This window comes from Triplophysa rosa, linkage group LG14 (genome assembly GCF_024868665.1).
Source record: "Triplophysa rosa linkage group LG14, Trosa_1v2, whole genome shotgun sequence".
Taxonomy (NCBI): Eukaryota; Metazoa; Chordata; class Actinopteri; order Cypriniformes; family Nemacheilidae; genus Triplophysa; species Triplophysa rosa.
The window spans coordinates 16,802,572-16,821,770 of NC_079903.1; the positions used below are offsets into that span (position 1 = coordinate 16,802,572).

At 37.8% G+C, this 19,199-nt stretch overlaps 1 protein-coding gene across 9 annotated transcripts in view; it reads right to left on the bottom strand.

Moving 5' to 3' along the window:
• Positions 1-10,907: 10,907 nt before the first annotated feature.
• The window catches only part of msi2b (musashi RNA-binding protein 2b), a 243,516-nt gene continuing 235,224 nt past the window's right edge, over positions 10,908-19,199 (bottom strand). For 6 of the 9 annotated variants that reach the window (XM_057350460.1, XM_057350456.1, XM_057350459.1 and 3 more), the window contains 2 exons: positions 18,037-18,113; positions 10,908-15,728 (listed from right to left, as the gene is read on the bottom strand). In XM_057350460.1, coding sequence (XP_057206443.1) covers positions 18,072-18,113 — 42 coding nt within the window. In that variant the 3' untranslated portion in view covers positions 10,908-15,728; positions 18,037-18,071. Of the gene's footprint in view, positions 15,732-18,036; positions 18,114-19,199 lie in introns of all 9 variants that reach the window. The other 3 variants (XM_057350461.1, XM_057350457.1, XM_057350453.1) reach the window with 2 other exon arrangements.

Below are 19,199 nucleotides of genomic sequence, written 5' to 3' on the forward strand. Positions count from 1 at the left end.
GCAAGAGTTTCACTTATGAGGAAAAACAAAAAGTCGGAGGATTGAGAGAGAGGGCTCACAATCTTATGAAGCCACAATTCCTTAAAGGAATAGTTCACCTTCAAAATGAAAATTCTGTCATTATTTACTCAACCTGTTGTAATTTTAAACCTGTAAGATTTTCCTCTGAAAAGCACAAAAGAAGATATTTTGAGAAATGTTGGTAACCAAAAACCGTTTGTCCCCATTGACTTCTATTGCATCTACATAAAACCAATGCAAGTCAATGGGGACCCACTGTTTTGAACCTAAATTTTTCTAAATATCTTCTTTTGTGTTCTGCAGAAGGAAGTTATACAGGTTTGAAATGACAAGCGTGTGTGCAAATAATGACAGAATTTTCATTTTGTAGCTGAACTATCCCTTTATTGTGAAAAATGAAAAGAAAAATTTTGAGAAATTTTGATGAATAGAAGTACAAAAAAACTATCATTTTAGAGCATTAAAGCGGCCATTCCCCTTGATGCCAATTTTCAAACTTTAGTTAGTGTGTAATGTTGCTGTTACAGCATATATGCAAAATGATAAAGCTCAAAGTTCAATGCCAAGCGAGATATTGTCTTTAACAGAATTCGCTTTTCATGGACTACAGAGAACGGCAGGAATCGGACTACAGCCCTATACTTCGCAGTTCTCCGAGTTTTTGAAAAACCTCCGCACAAAGTAATACGCCAAAAAAGAGAAAAGGAAGAGCCGCTGGAGTGGTGTTTGCTTAATCTGCTTGTTTTATTATCCAATTTAGGTCCAATATAAAAAGGCAAAACTAACTATTAGTGTTAATATAACCGGTCTGACCCAATCGGTCCGGTGTCATTCCCTCGCCATAGTAGGAAAAAATCACGATCTCTAACAAAGATTGACGTTTGCACATGCACTAGCAGACCGCCGTTACCCGTCGATCGATCCGCATGTTTTTAACTGATGAAGTGAAGTTGACGCCATTGTTACTGTTTATTGCTAAAAGCCAAAGCTTATGAATACACGTGCACTGAGAGGGGACCGACCAATCACAATAGCCTGAGAAGCAGAAGCTCGCTGATATGGTATGGGTGGGACATCTTCAGACACACGCGAGAAACAATCACGACAGAGCGTTTTGGAAGGAGGGATTTTACATAGACCAGAAGGAATCCAGTCGTTTTGTTAGAAGAAGGACAGCGGTGAACAATAGACTTGAAATATGTGAAATATAAAGTGTTTTTTGAAACTAGAAACACGAACATCCATTGTTAAACACCCAAACAACATAATCAAAGCTTCAAAAACAGCAAAAGAGTGGCTCCTTTAAATACAAAATTAATGTTTGACAATCGAGCACTTTAAGTACACCATGGACGTGTACTTAAAGTGTGCTTTTTAATATTAAAAGTTATCTAAAGTATACATTTTTGTCAGTTACTTACACAAATCTAAGTTATATTTTAATGGTCAGTTTGAGTCATACATTCATAATTCAGACACATTTAAAATTTTAGAGCTTGAACTTCATTCTATGAAAAATAGTTTTTTCTTTACCATTTCTGCCAAAAATGTGCAAAATTCATAGAAATCAATTCTTGTGTTTATGTTCGGAAAAAAAAACACGAGGGTGAATAAATCCTGAGCTAAACACTCTTTTATGAATGTGTTTTATAAACTGGCCCACATATACCCTTTCTCTCCAGTTCACATAGACTGTTGCTAGTAACTTCATTGTAATTAATCTCCCTAGACTTCCATGAAGGATCCAAAGCTGGCCCATCACATCTCATCATAACTCACCCGCACACGGGCAGACTGCAGAACTAAGCTCACTGAGTATCTTCAGGGTTGATCAATATTTAATGCGGCCTTTAACAAGATCAGATTTAGCAAAGATATTCTGCTCTCCCACTTGCACGAACATGGCTGCCCTGGCCTTGGGGTGGAGAGCGGGGAAGGAGAGGTCCGACGGGCCCTCTGAGTTTTATTAATATGAGTACTTGACCTGTGTCCGTCTGACACACTACATTGAGCTGGGAATACATTTTTCCTTTTTAAGTTCGGCTCGCGCTTGGATTCCAGGGGCGCAACAGCCAGAGTATTTGTTCAGAGGAAGAACATGTTTGACTTCACGAAATCTTAATGGTAATTTCTGCACCCGTGACATTTTCTTAACTGTAATGAGGTTGGTCGTAATGGAGCCATCAAACCATCTACATCTCCAACCTTAAAGGTGATGTGTGCAGTTTCTGATGTAAATGTGCTTTTCCCCATTCTAGTTTAAAACAAAAGGACAACTATACAGCTAAGTAAAAAATTAAGAGAACACTTTGGTTTTGTGGTCATTCGAGCCGGGGCTGCGTCATGTTTCCAGTCTGTACTGTACTAACATACAGCATTTAAATACATTGTTTTGCGTGTTTAAAGACAGGTATCTTCTCCCAAAATGTATTCGCAGATCACGGTACAAACCTTCAGAATAACCCTCCTGAACTTCGTTGCGCAGCGTCACCCCTGGCAGAAAAACTGAGATGGAGCCTGCGCTTCACATTCATATTCTATTCATAAAGGTAATGCAGACCATCTGGAGTTTCATGATCACCTGTGGTCTCCTCCTCAGAGCTCTGAGCCAAAAGCGGGCCGCTAGGGTACCGCTGTACGGATAGGGCAGCGGGAGGGGGGGTTGATCAAATTTGAACGTGCTGATGCCTCCATAAACGAATCATCCGGCTCGTCGATCAGACCTTTACACAAATAATACATCCATCAGCTTGTCGTTTCCCCTGCCCTCTTTACCGTCATCTCCTCCCGAGGCGGTCAATATCTTTGGGGCCCTGATCAGATCACAGCGGTTCCATATTTAATAAAGCCATCCCAGCAGCCCCTCATCCCAAAGCCACATTCATTTCCATTATAATTACCTGAGCCTCATCCCAACCCCCAAACACAACCTGCCCAAGCCCTTGACCAGAATCCAATCTGCGCCATCGCCCACAGTAAATCTGGCTGATATAAATAATAATGCAAGTACAAATGAAATGCGAAAGATTACATTTGGTCACATGAAGGAGGGTGGGAGACCTTAAGGGGTGAGGGCCCGGCGGTGTATTCAGGATCGAAGATATATCTGAAGGTTAATTTGTTTTGATGCCTCCGGCGAAATCTTCAGGGCCCATCTCATCGCGGAGTGACATCTGTGTCGCGGTTAAAAGGGACGGGGGACTGGCGGGTGAGGTTAATGACAGCCACGCGTGTTGGTGGCTACACATGGGCGAACAACAGAAGAACAATGTAGCGGACAGATCAGTCAATAAAAATGCGTATTGATGGTTCAACGGTGTGTTTATCCTAAATCCCTTAAAGTGATAGTTCACCCGAAAATGAAAATTCTGTCATCGTTTACTCACCCTTGTTTTTTTTTCTGTAAAACACAAAAGAAGATATTATGAAGAATGTTGGTAACCAAACAGTGGGGGTGCCCTTTCACTTCTATTGTATACATACAAAACCAATGCAAGCAAATGGGGTCAATACATTTCAATTCATTTTTCTCTCTCTCTTTCAAAAGTTCACTGTTTGAAATGCTATTTAGTGAAAATTCTTTTATTTTCCATTTTCTAATGTAATGCAGACGCTTTAATTACAAGTGATACTATCCACAGCAATTTGAGTGCAAAGTTGAAAAAGTTACTTGAGTTTCTAAATCATACTTAGACTTATATTTCCATCTTTTGATTCATTGACAGCATTCGTTCGAGCTGGCATGAGCTCCACAAGTGTGAGTGAAATCTGATGTTATCCCAGCATGATGCGAGAATGTTTCAACTTTGCGGAATGCTTGACTTTCTTTGCCTTTTGCTTACATTTGATCAGCAACTTTAAGAAAGTCCATCATCTTATTTGATATATTTGACTTATATTTCTTGCAAATAAAGTAAAAATATTAATGTGGTTTGTGGACACTTGGACTTCACTGTATAAGGGTAGTTGACAAATAAGCCACACGTGTGACAGTAAAAATGTACAAAACAAAAAAAAACTAACAATGAAGATACATCTCTCTTATGCAATTTTATTAATGTACATATGAATAATATATTATTAACAGTTTTTCTGAAAATTTGCTGTCACATCATAGGATTTATGGTTTATTTGTCCCATATTTATAAAACAAACTAATATAACATTATCTCCACCAATATATTCATTGTTAATAGCTAAATTAAATGCACAAAGATGTTTGTGTAAAATGCTTTTCATCTATAGTTTTATCTAAATTATAATGGTCAGTTAGGTCAATTTAATTACACATTCCCAATTTCAGACTATAATACATCCCGTCAATAAAATGCATTTTGGTCCAAGCAGAGACTCCCTAAATAAACCGTTTACGTCTATCCAAACGTCTATTCCCCGGCAGGTATGTTTCCTTTCCTATTACAGTTCAACTTTAAGAGTATTGTAAGCATACAGCCTCTGGTCTTTTCTCCAAACTCAATTAACTTGTCCATGTCAAGCTTCTAACACACCACCTTGTTTAGACACTGTAACACACGCACACATTCTGAGCTAAAACAACCTTCGATTGCCAACTTCATCCACATACATCTCTTGCGTTACATTGATTGACTTTATTTTCTCTCTTTTCTGTGCGGTTCTACTTTGACTTTTAGCGTTTCCCAGTACAAAGCCACATCTCAGGTACAAAATGCATGGCCCAAATCCTTTGATTGTCAAATATTGATTCCTGCATTCTGGAAACTCTCATACGGAAATTTAAATAGACGGTTGGAGCTGGATTGATACATGGCGTGTCATGCGATTAGCTTTTATGTTTACCTTTCAGAGCATTTTAAAATCTCTACAGAGAATTAGCTTCACGACAAAGGATCTGCGACTGTGTCAGCAATTCCTGAAGTCTTGCAATCAAATGCCAAACATGATTAATACTCTTGAGTAGCAGAAGGAAAAGTGGGTAGACAGAAAAGAGAGAGAGAGAGAGAGACACTATCAAAGCACAAGATAATTTACTTGAGGGACAAGCGGAATCTATTCAGGAAGCGTTGCTGGATTAGTAGAAACTGTCTTTAATTAACAGTGACACTGTGCAACCTGTTCCATACGAGTGGAATACCAAATATTTAACTCTCTGATCTCATTATAGAAATAAACACATGGTGTGCACATCGACAACGGCTGTTGACGCTGCCAAAACGTGTCCAATCACGGATCCTATCCTCTACAGAGTCTTACTCATGCAAGTGTTCTCTTTCCTATTATAAATGCAGCTACAAAGCAGCACTAATGGCTTCTGAATTATTTACTCCAGATTCATTTTTAGCTCTCCATAAATGGGAGGTAATGGCTGTTCTTTGTCTAGCACAGATCCTGTAAATTGATTTCTTTTACTCGCAACACATTTTTGTTATTTTCTGAAATTGTTTTGATGCTTCGTGTTAATTGACTCCCTCATATTTTATCAAGGCTTTGTTTCAGATTTGCACAATTTGAGTATTTTTATTCAACATACAGTGGTGTCTGACACCACTAGCAGTGCAATTTTCTGAACTGTTTAATTTAGAAATAATAATAATACACACTTGTCTACACCGGATGCGACCAGTGCAATGCGACACATCAAATAGCTTGTTCTTGGGTTAGCCGTGTCGCATCCAGTGTGGACACAATTTTAAATTATAATGGGTTCTATTGTCTTTTGTCGCGTCCCGTCGCCCCGCGCCACGTCTGGTGTAGACACGATGTAACAATTTTTTTTAAAACTCAGCCTTGGGTCAAGACCGGACAAACCCAGCCGTTGGGTTAAATTAACCCAGAATATGTTTATATTTAATAATGGGTCAAAAACGGGTTAAAACAACCCAGAATTTTGAGTTGAAACAACGCAGCATTTAATTCACAACCCAACCGTTGGGTTTGTCCCTTGTTGACCCAACGCTGGCTTGAAAATAAATAAATACATTTTTAGACTATGCTGTTTCTTTGTGCTGACATTAACTTCACAATTCTGTTGTGATTCCACAACTTTCCAAAGCGCATTTTGTGTGTTACAAGCAGAATCTGACTGCTTGTACGAAGGCAACTGGCTGGCAACTGAGATAAATATGCAATTCCAATCGCTCTGTCTGCATCACCTCCTTTATAAAAAATCAGACACGATATTGTCTGACAGGACAAAAGTCTGCATCGCACATAACAGTCAATGCGTTGAATTTACAGATTAAGCTTGCCATCATGCTATTTCACTGTTGCTAATGAAAGCTGAAGAGAGGCTAAAGGCCTTCGTGGGGTCTAACATGCCAACTGTGGAATATGCAATCTAACCGAGAGTCAGGGGCGCATCAGATTGGCCACACGCTCTAAATTTGCATACGAGTCCAAGCGGCGCCGCTCTCGGGTTCCTGCAACGTCGCCCGGCGTGCCACTGCAGTCCCCAAGAGTCAATGTAGCTTGATTACACTTCACACTTACCAAATTACAATGCAAATAACGTTTCAGCCATTAACCATGCAAACCGCCTGAAATGTGCATGCGTCCCTGCGGTGTGTGATGTAAATTGCTATGTCACATTAAAAGTGACATTGGTAATTCTGCACATTGTGAAGTTATTGGGTGCCAGATCTTATGAGTCGTTGTGACAGCTATGCAGCTGAGTGCATTTTACCGTACAGAGCCAATTTGACACAGTCACAGGAGAGAGATTGCTTTTTTTAAGCATAATGAAACCACACAAATTAAGAAATTACCTTTGCGCAAACCTGCCCCCTTCCCTATCTTACCAGAAGCACTACAATTTCCATTCATTCGGAATGGCTTGAGAATTAGAAGAATTACTTACGTTCATGTTCATTCGTTTCTCATAAAGAGACCTTTAATCATAACTAATTAGAATATGGCCACATACTGGAGGTTAGATTTGACTGTCATAGGCTTGGTTATTTATTGTTGTTTTATGGAATTGGTGATCTTTTCTTAATTTTTCAGTGTTTACATTCCTCATATAATTTACTAGTTATTATTATTTATTTTTTTATAGTTAATGGATTTAATTTCATTTACTTATTAAATTAGTAGATTTAAAAGTAGGATTAAGTTCCATTTTAAAGAGTTCCCCCAAAAATCTGTCATCATTTACTCACCTTTTTGTCATTTTAAACCTGGATAACTTTTTCTTCTCCAGAATACAAGATATTTTGAAGAATGTTGGCAACTGAAAACCATTGGGTCCCCATTGACTTGCATTGGTTTTGTGTCCATATACCAACGGTTTTCATTTACTCCCTGTATTTCCTTTTTACTCGATAAAATGTCCTTTTCTGCTGACGTACTTTTACCAGACGCTGATTCAAGTGACATGAATAATGCCTTTGAATAACCAGTCCTCTGATGCTAAGAGCCAGGCCACGCAGGTGACTTTGCAACTATAAAAAGCATCCGAAGCGATTTAATTTCACTCCATCTGTCTAAATTCGAGTACGCTAGGTGGGTAAGTGCACCGCACACCTTGTCGCGCGCTTTAAACACACATGAATGAGACGAGGGCTCATGAGAGGCCTGATTGGCTCCTAATTAGAGAGCTTTGTTAATGACAGGTAGTGTCAGATGCTAATGATGCTCTGATTGGAGTATTGGGAGAGTGGAGATGATTGGAAAGTCTCGCAGTTAGAAGTCAAACGCTCATCACCAAAGCTGAACAGGTTTCTCCAAAAACCGCCGGGGCTCGTTCAGAACGGGACGGTCTCCATCTCTCCCGTCGCACTTAATGTTAATGCGTCATCACATCTGAGCCCAAGCGCTGCTGGATGATTGAGAATATCCAACTCTTTCAGTCATCGATCGTTCAGCCTAGAGGACCGAATGATGAGGATGCAATTATGTTTTTCCATCAACAGCCCTCTTGTAAAAAGTGTAACTGCTTAAAAAAATCAGTTTGGACAGGAATATGAAGAGGTATGGTGGGTGGACAAACTCGAGTGGAAGTGATCTCATTGTGAAATGTTCCATTTCCAATGACACTAAACAAGATCATTTATCAATTATGGCACACCTGTGTATTAGCAGAGGCCCTGCTGCTAAATACAATTTGAGAACGCGTTGAAATTAAATCAGGAGAGTAAAGTAAAAATGAAACACAACTTAAACATGGTGGACATATTTGCTAAATAAACCCCAGGGTGATCAAATCTTAAATCACATTTAGCATTTTTATTTCAACTGCCTTGCTGTGTACATTAACTTATTATTTCAAAAAATATATATACAAAATGTTAAAGGGACAGTTTTTCCAAAAATGAAAATAATGTGATCATTTATTCTTTATTCACCCTCGTGTGGTTCAAAACCAGCATACGACTGTGGAACACAAAAGAAGATATTTTGAGAAATGTCTCAGTGGTTTTGTGTCCATACACTCAATGAAGGCCAATGTTGTTTGGTTACCAATGTTCTTCAAAATATCTTCTGTTGTGTTCAGGACGAGAAACAACGTCATACAAGTCTGAAATGACACGAGGGCGAATAAATGACGAAAGAAGTTTCACGTTTGGGTCATTTACACAGTTCAGCATTAACCAAAAAAAAGACCAATCAGGATCAAGTATCCTGTGTAAAAAGTTACTTTGCTCCCTTGCGATTTGGTAAACAAGCAAGAATATAAACGTACGAGAAGCAGCAGTAAATGCACTCATGAAAGTCAAGGAAATTTCACAGCTCTTTCTCGCCTAATATGCCGTGTATATAAAAGTCTTGTGTAAACCTCTGTTAGTTACTAACACACCTCTTCGGGAGGCTTTGAGAGTGAGCGGAGAGGAGCCTGTGATATTTTTCCTGCCAGTACAAACACGTCAACAGGCCTTAAAGGTAGGGCAACTCGGTCTTAAATATACACCAGAGAACGCAGAACTCTCCAAATGAGTTCTCTGGAGAAAGCGCCGGCACCTGCAGTCATTTTTCAAACAGTTTAATTGGTTTACTTTAGTCAGCTGATACCTTACCAGCGCTTTGTTCCCGGGCGTCACGACACAAAGGTCTCCAAGTGTAATTAACCCCATTGTGACATCACAGTGTCTTTTTGGGAAAAACTAAGTTGTGTTTTTCCATCTCTTCAAATGATGGAATTAATTCAGGGAGCATTTTGCGGTATCACTATGTCACAAACACCTGCACATGAGTACATAAACGACACAAAGAGATTCCCTGCCGTACGTTGGGAGCTACACATGCTTTAAGACGAGCTGTTTGACAGAATAGCTGCTTTTCCCCTCAGATTGAACAGGTTGGAATGCAGTGCTGAAAGTTCTCCTGTCTAAGTGGTCTCCTGATAAGAGGGAAGCTGAGAAATCTCTCCGTATTTCTCTCCTGGCAAACAGTGAATACAATGAGTCATGGCACTATCCAAAGGCTAAAGTGAAGTGTGTGGGTGGACAGCTACAGTGATAGTAACCATGAAGAGAGCTTGCTCGTCCCGCAGTGCCAGAGAGAGAGAGAGAGACAGGACGGAGGAAGAGAGGCGGCAGGGTGGAAGATGGATTTCCACACATTTATAATAGCTGTCACACCTTACATTCAGCAAGGCAATTTCACATTTGAGAATGGGACAGCGACTCAAATTAAAAATGACATTAATTTCTGCCAGCCTGCACGCAATGTATTTTTCATCCCGGTTGAAACACCACTTGATTAGGCTCCGGGAAGCACAAACGTAGCGTACGACAATACAGCGTCTGATTGGATTCTGTGTACAGTACGGAAAGCGTTTTTTTTTTCTTCAAACATTTCTATATTTGTTTTCTGGAGTTGGTGTTTTCTATGAGATTGTGAAACAAAAGGAGTCCAAATCGATATGTAACTATTGTACCACAAATGACTGTTTAACACATTAGAGACATCTCATTCTGTTTTCTCAATTTGACAAATAGTGTTGTGTCAAGCTCAGCCTTTCAACCCTGTACCTGAATCCATTATTCCTCATTCATTCGTTCGTGGGAAATAACTTTAACAATAATAACTACAAACTAACATTTGGTGCCCCTGCAAGGGCATCCTAAAACTGATATAAAACTGAGATTTGATTAAAAAAATGTAACTATATAAGAAAAAACCTTCGGCAGTTATTATCTGTACTTTTACAAAAAATCATTACCTCCAAGAACAAGATGAGCTATTATTTAAATCAAATACAATAGCATACTGTGCTTCATTTAGTGTGCACTGAAAATCATCTTTTGCTGTCATTTTTGCACAAATGACTTCTTGTACTATAAAAATAATCTATTGTTCAACATGAAAGTTCAGATATCTTAACACTTCATAATTAGCATTTGAGAGTGACGTCAACTATTTATCTGTCCCAATATACCAGTACTGACATTATTAATACCCATGATATTTATAATTAATATATATAACAATATCGTAAATAATCCTGTGCCAGTACCTGGTTGACACAGTCGTAATTTTTGTTTCATTTTATGACTCTTCTGTGGAACAAAAAAGAAAGTATTTTGAGAAATGTCTCAGTGGTTTTGTGTCTAACCAAGAGAAGTTCACGAGGGTCAGTGCTGTTTGATCACCAACCTTCTTCAAAATGTCTTCTTTTGTATCATACAGGTTTGGAATAACATGAGGGTGAGTAAATAAAATCATTTTCATATTTTGGTGAAAGGTCCCTTTAAGAGCCACAATGATTATAAATTCAAAAGCAAAAATAAACTAAATAAGATGAATTTGGCTGCTAGAATTTCATCGATAACTGGGTTATATCGTTATCATGAATTCTTTGGGCCACAATAATCGTGATTTCATGACATCATACTGCATGTGTCTTGAACAACGCAGAATAAACAATTACGAAAATAAAAAGAACTTACACAAGAGCTTTTGGGCTCTGTATTGAACTTTGTGCATTTTAATCGTTGTGCATGTTCTGGCATACAATCTTTTTCAGGTATATTCATTTCTTTTGAATCACAAATCAATAGCTTGACAAAGTTGAAAATAAAAACCATGAGTGAAATGGTTCAAAACTCTTTTATTTATTTATTATTTTTTTGTATCTTTTCCAGACAAACACATTGATTTCTGGACCACAGTAGAGGATGGAAACCTTTCACAAACATTTTTATTATTATTATCATTATTATTTGAAAATACAAATATAAAATTATACTTTCCACATCTGAGATGTGAGAGACCCCCATCCACTTTAGTTTATTTTACAACAGGGCTTGAGCAAGCCATACAAGAGGACCTGAAAGATGCTTTCAGACGTCAGTCCGTTCAGTCAGTTCTCGCGGTAAAAAGTCCGTTAACATTAAAAAATGGGCAAGTGTTAGGAATGGGCAAGGCAATCAGCGAGACCGAAGCCCCGAGAGAAAATGCGAGACCGAGTTTTCAAAGGAAAAATGAGAAATAAGACCATCCACACCTTGTGATATTGTGTTAACTGTATCGCTTCTATTGAACATTCCTGTAAAGTTTCGTTCAAAACAACGTTCTGCAGCTAAACTACTAACCTGCCTCCAGTTACATCTGCAGCTCTCATTACTCTTAAAGGACAAATGACGAAATGACTCGATGGTCAGCGAAACAGTGTGCGAGTTAGTGTATGGAGCTCAACGCCCCTTTCTGTTCACCTGCAATGATGATCGATGAACGTTTATGAGGCAGTTTCATTAATTTAACAAAGAGATATATACACTATACCTATATATCTTGTAAATGTACACAAGTATACCGTACACAGACATGTAGAACGCTTTGTTGCTTTTGTAGTGGGATGATCGTTTTGGCCATTGCCTAGCACTTGCCACAAAATTCAAGTTTAAATGGATACGGTAGTACACTCCCAATAACCCCCGACACCTTCCAGGTCGTTTCATTTTTTTTTCTTTAAAACCAACAATTTTCCAAATGATTTAACTAGTCTAGCAAGATGTGTAACATTCATCCGCTGTAAACTGCTGTCCATGGAAAACAAAATGGTGGCAACAGAGCCATGCTACCTTAAAGTCCAAGCTACGAGATCAAATTATGATTTAAAAAAAGTCAGCTAACCGATACAGACCGCAAAAGAGCGCTTTAAAAGGTTGCCAGCCTTCATTTTAATCTAGAGCCAAAGTCACGCTCTCATTTGATATAGAGCAAATGTGCTTTATCTGCTGATGTTTAAGAACTGAAGAGTGTTTAACTACGTGCAAATGCTTTCTGGGCGATTCATCATGTATCTAAAGTCCAACTAAATACAACTAACCACCTAGTTCATTTAAGAACACATATATTACAATTTACGTCTTCAACAAGAAAATGCTGTGCACAAATTTCATGCATTACATCATCTTAGCAGCAACCTCAAATTTAGCTTGAATGTATTTAATAAACTTTAAGAAGTCATGCAGTCGTTCATCAAAAGTTGTGCTGTACTGTAGATCTGATTAACTCACTCTGAGTCTCATTAAAAATGTCCCTTACAAAGGTGGTACTATGGCTCATGTTTGATATCCCTGAGAACAGATGCGATTCAGGAATACAGTGTATTTAGACTAAACAGGTTTGACGCTGGAATTACACTAAGTGATGCTTAGCGTGACATCTGACTAGAAAGCACTACCGCTGTCAAATGTAAATGTTGAATTAAAATGGAAAGCTGGCAATGCAATTAAAGTGTAAGAACAATCAAAGTGTATTTTCACGATCCTGAAAACTAAAACTATTCAAAATAAATCCATGAGTATTTAAAAGAGTAGCGCCATGAGCCACTGGGATATTTCGATGAGTAAATATCAAAACCTATGACTAATTATTAGGCTATTTTGTTAGAACTTACAAAAAAATATGAATTTGTCATTTTTGTAATAAAATCCACGTCGGTAATTATAGCTTGCGTCCCTCTTGAAAAAGAACGAACGTAAAACGGTTTTGCATATCTAGCGTTAGCATTTAAGGTAGTATGGCACACCCCTTTAAAAACATTCAAGGGTGGGGATCCAATTAATGCCTCGGTTACAATTCTGTCGTACAGCAATTTCCTTCTCCTAGATTTCATCAGTGAGAGCTTTGGTTAGTTGAAACCATGTGAGACCAGCAAAACAGTGGAACAAAAAAGTAGGAAAAACAAAAATACAGGAAAAAAAACAAGAAAGTAAAATTACTATGAAAATAACGCTCTGCATTTTTTGTCTTTTGTCTTTAAATGATTACAAAGAGAAAGTTCTATCCTTACTGGTCCTACAATTGCTAATGAATACCTCTACACCTTAACATTAAATACAATACACCTACAGCTACTCACTAAAGAGAGAGAGAGAGAGTGAGACAGATATAGAAAGGGCATAAAGACAAAAGGAGTGTGAGAAAGAGGGGAAATGTGATAAATACCAACCAAGAAGTGTATAGACCACTACACTGGCATCAAGACTCGTTTACAAGGTAAATTCATATTCCTCTTTTTTTCTTTTTCATATTTTTTGTTTACGCACTACTAAAATACAATGATCAACAAAAGATTACTGAATGAGGTGACAGGGAATGAAGAGATAAACAATTGATAAATACAGTACATAATATCTGTATTATTGTCAGTTATATTTAGTATAATCATTAACATCCACAAAAATATTGATAAAAATCCATCCCTATTTAAATTCAAAACATGTTCGGGATTTTCTTTCTTTTTTTGTACGTTTGTCTTCTCGACAGCTCAAACAGTTAGCACAAAGTTCCCCTTGCGTTTTTTTTATCATTATTACTTGATCAAGTTTCCTTCTTGAGAAAGAATCCAGCATTCTGCCTCACACCTGTTAGTTTAGTGAAACGCAAAACAAACAAACAAACAGAATTAAATAACTGAAAAAACAAAACAGCAAGATCGAATAACAGCAGACATCAGTCGATTCATATTTGTAAATATCATTCATGTTTCTAAATGCCATTTGTGTCTCGATAAAGTCCAGTCCCCACATGTACAACAAATGTGTGTAGCAGCTACTGGTTTCAATCAGTTTCAGTGTTTTTGAGGAAATTAACTATTGCTACCAATAAACGCATCTGTCTTCTCCGATATCTATATAAGAAAATCCCTGGAAAGAGATTATTCAAAAGTACAGTCTTCAACTCAAGATTCATGAGTGCGTGGATAAAACGAATCGTTTCCACAGCGATCCTTCACGTGACCCATGTTAGAGACTGTCAGTAACATGTGCAAATAGAAAATGATAAAATCTCTCTCACAGTGCAATGATTGACTTTGAATTTCAAAACAACGCTTTAATATCTTTTTATTATCCGTCTTAGCCTAAAATAAATTAATTTGTACTTCTCCTTTAAAGTAATTCTCACAGGACTGAGGTAATGGTATAAAAGATCTGTTTTCCTAATCGTTTTTGAAAATATTGCCTTCGTTGTACCCAATCCAGGCATGTAGAAATCTTGACACGTGGACAAACTGTGGGCACCGAACCCACGCTGTTCTTAAGAAACGCTAAAACGCAAACTCTAACATTAACGTGAAATGTCTCGACACGATTTAACACCAGGCTCGAAAAAAAGGAAAAGAATGTGTGCTTTGGATTTTGTGGTGATTTTTTTATCTTTTATCACAATGCTGATTTATGTATACCTTGTAAAGTATATTCTCTTTGTAAGCTGTGCACATTTTAACGTACTAGCTAATTCATATGCTGGTATGACACCTGCGCAGTTGTAAAGCCAACAGTATTTACAAAGCGTGCTAACAGTGTTTGATTGGATTTCATCCGTACTGGGGTAAAACACGGCTTTTTGTGCTACAGATGGATCTCGGTTACTGCATTGAGCCTCAAAGATTATTTTTGCACTGACATATTTCAGCTTGCGCACAATACGACCTTTATGACACCATCACAAAAATATGGTTCTCTCTCAGAAACAGTTTGATGCACTGAGGAGAATATTTACAGAATCGTATCTTTTTAAATCTCGTTTCACAAAGTATTAAAAGGAAAGCTTTTTCTTTTTTCTTTTATCCACAACAAAAATGACATTTATAAAAAAGGACTGTTAAAATATTGAAGTCCTCTTATTGCCAAAAATAGGTAATCATGGTTAACAAGACATCACAATAAACATATAACAGAGCTACTAAGATTTTTTTTGAGTTACACACTCGTTGCGGTTTTAGGCTTGAATTAAAAACGTCGCCCTTTCAAGCTCGGTTCAATCGCTTTTCTCGTTGTGTGAAATGAAACCTGAAAATGCGCTAGAAGAGGGCTGTGAAATGAAACTGCTATTGGAATACACACAACCAAAAAAAAAACACATCAGTTTTACATAGTCGTTCTCATCAGAGAACATTCGTGAACAATGAAGAACATCTATAAAGAAATGTCAATGCTCGACTCAACGTGTGCACGATAAAAGATGACTAAGAAACTCTTTAAAAGGGAGAAAGAAAAACGACAAAGGAAAATCATATTAAAATCCTACTTCAAGTTAAGGGGCTACACTGGGATCAAATATTCAAAAGCCAGTTTTCAATAATAGTACAGCAGATTGTTTCGTTGTTTTTTCGTTTTTTCTTTCCGAGATGTTTCAGACGTTTCGTTTGTTCATCGTGTGGAGCATCTCAGCTTCAGAATCCCATCCAGCGCTGTAGTGCTTGAAGTTTAAGGGCCTTTACCTGTACACAGAACCAATTAGAAACTCCGACCAGTCTTCCCCGGGCCTCCTGATAAACTCTGCTGGAGCAAACAGAGAAACGTCTCAAAATACAGAAATACACCGTTTCGCTGAAGGGGGTGAACATGTGCTGCATTTGAGCCATACTGGTGCCACAATCTCTTCCTTGAGATGTTACATTTGTGAATTTGTCTCTATGAGCTCTTTACATGCAGCACACTTGTCAGATTTTTTTTTCATACATATAAAAATGTAGGCCTATTTCCTTTTAATAATTAACAATTAATAAAATAGTATTACTTATAAACCTTATAAAAAAATGTACTAATGAAATTTTGTGTAACTGACGAGCCCAGTCTCATGAATTGCGTATAAATAACACGCACGTTGCATTATCGTGTAATACGTACGCCAAAGTTCGATTTTTGCGTGCATATGATACGCCAATTTAGCGCGCGTGCATATTAACCGGCAATTTGTCTTATTAACCTGTCCCCTAACCCAAACCCTAAACCTAATGTTAGCGTGCGTGCATATTATAACCTCTACCCTAACCCAAACCCTACACCTAACAGTATTATTTTAATTATTTCACGGTTTCCTCTTCATGTACGTTTCAAAATGGCTGCTCTCCAGTGAGGTGCACGCAAACATTGGCGTATCATATGCACGCAAAATCTAACTTCGGCGTACGTATTACACGATAATGCAACAGCGTGTTATTTATACGCAATTCATGAGACCGGGTTGAACTGACAGGAATTTCTAATAATATTTGGTTCGACTCGAATGGTTCTACAACATAGAAGTAGTGATAAACGCGTTTCTGCTGGTACACAGTAAATCCAGTACAATCGTAAACCAATAAAACATAAACTGTGTATCGATTCAGCCCAGTGGAATGTTGGACAACAACAGCATTTCAATTGAAGGAGTAATGTTACATAATTCACTGTTACAGTCAGTCGACTCCGAATCTTTTCATTAAGACTTTCTGACACAGGAAATTGTTTAGGCAGAGGCTCAGATACAAAACACATGGGAATGCAGGCACGAGGGGTTCGGGAGTTGACATGACGCATGCGTGCATATGTTAGTGTTTAAAGCATGCAAAAACGTCCATCCAGGCAGGAAATGACAGGTTAAGAACCGGCTTCTTCAGAATCGCCCCGATGCTGTTGCTTTCTCTCTGACTCCTGATCATGTGCTCTTCAATCAAACGTTTGGAGAATCCATACATTTTCTCTTCAATCTGTGCTCATTTAGTGCTCAGTTTTACAAACCCAGCGATTCTACCTTCTCGTTAAATCGATCATCTGTTTTGCCTCAAGGACAAAATGAGAAGCTATTTAGGAAGATTATGGCCATTCGACCGCAGTGCGCCGGCCTCTTATACAAACTACAGGTCAAAGGTAAGTACCACAGAGCCGCAGGCTGCAATAACACTGAACACGGCACACTAAAGAAAACAGGCCGAAGAAATTTAGAGGGACATTACACTCTAAAATAAAAATCCTGGCATCATTTACTCAACCCTTACACTTAAATAAGTTACATCAATTGAACTATTCCATTACCTGAGTATATTGGGACAATGATATCCCTTTTTCAGACGAATAAATACGCATCCACTCTATATAATTCCCCCCCTTCTACGTGCAACCACAAGAGAGCAGTGATTACGAAGCCGCATTCTTCCCCAAAACCTGATGAATGACATCAGATGGTACCTAAGGCAACAGATTCTCGGCACGCTCCGAGTTCAAGGGCTCAGTTCCAGGTGCGCACTAATCAAAGCAACAACACCTGCGCATATTATCCAAATACAGCACTTCACAGTCAATGCGCCGTGGGATTGCAGTGCCAGGGATATCGCAATAGAACTGCGGCAGTGAAAGAAAGCAACTGCGCGGTTTCGAGTAGATCCACTCGCAGACATCGCGTATGAAAAGAACAGTCGGATGACAGGCAGGCGTGCGGAGGATGAAGGAGCAATGGCGCATGGGGAAATGTGTAGCTGCCACACTGACAGTGTTTTTGCGAAACGGAAACGGTTTTAAATGCTTTTAAAAGGCTTTTAAATGTAAAACCAATAATAAATAATACATCTGCAAAGGAGACTTTTGAAAAACACTTTGCAGCATATTAAGTTGAAATTCCCTTGTCTGGGATGTTAATGAAAGCCCTGTAAAAGCCTCATAGTGGCTTATGAAAAATAGAAGCGAAACACAGATTAAACTTAAACTGAGATCAAATGAGAGGGAAAACGAATAGGCAGATGGAACAGGAAGAAAATAGAGTGAATAGATACATGATTATGATGGAACAAATCAATAAGGTTTGATAAATAGTACAGGATATATCTACCTCAAATGAGATGGCAACCAACCACCTGTTAGGTTTCAATGGTATCCATTTGTAAAAGCTGTCGCAATCAAAGGACCCTAAAAGTGTACAGTTAGTAATGTGTCAGTATGAGTGAAGAGCTTAATACGTCTACCACAGGTCAGTATATTTCAATCACTCCATGTGTTGCTAGCATGAATGAATTTTCTTAGACACATATCAGACTTAGATACACATCATGATTCTCTTGGTCTGATGTAAGTGAACGGTATATAATAATAATAATAATAATGATAATAATAACATCATTATATAATAAGTAATAATAATAATATCCAAATACAATTTTAATATAATAATAACTATTATTATTATTATTATAAACAATAAATATTATTATCATCATCATTAATATAATTATTATTATTTAATTATTAATATACCACTTGTTATTAAAATAATAATTAATAATAACAATAATACTTATTATTATTACATAAATAATTGGGAAAATATTGAAATAATTTTTTGAAGAAATATGTACAATTCAAACAGCAAACTTTTGAATCATTAAGTGTTTTGATAAAAGTAAGTGTATACAAAGTTAAAAAAAGATTTACATATTTATTTGCACAGGATCTTTTACATTCATGCCAACAATAACAACATTATTAAATCCATCAGAAATCACAATTCATGCTTTAAAATCCTAAAGCCAAGAAAAAACATCTGTCAGAAATCACAGACAAGTCTCATTACGCAAAACTGTGAACTTGACCAGTGTCAGGTAGGGAACACGAACACTGTGGACACATACACATTTCTGGTAAAAAATATTTTTTATCCGTTTGTTAGGAGGCAACAGAGGTTAACTGAAGCAATAGTTCATGCCAGGCAAGAAAAACATCTATCCGCCTCTAGAACATTGTCAATCACCAGTAAGACGTTCTGAGGGTTTGGGGCCAACCTAAATTTGACTCTATTTAGGTTAGAAAAACTCTGAAAGTCAAGCGCAAAGTGACACTGTTTTTCTGAAAAATCCAGTTTAGATTTAATGAGTGCCCGGCCTGTTTTGCACACTATACTTAAGGGCACGATAGGAAAAAAAACTCATTTTGGTTTCCCTCACAAACAAGAGCTTTGAGGGGCATTCAAAGCTAAATGAATCAGAGGCGCAACAAACA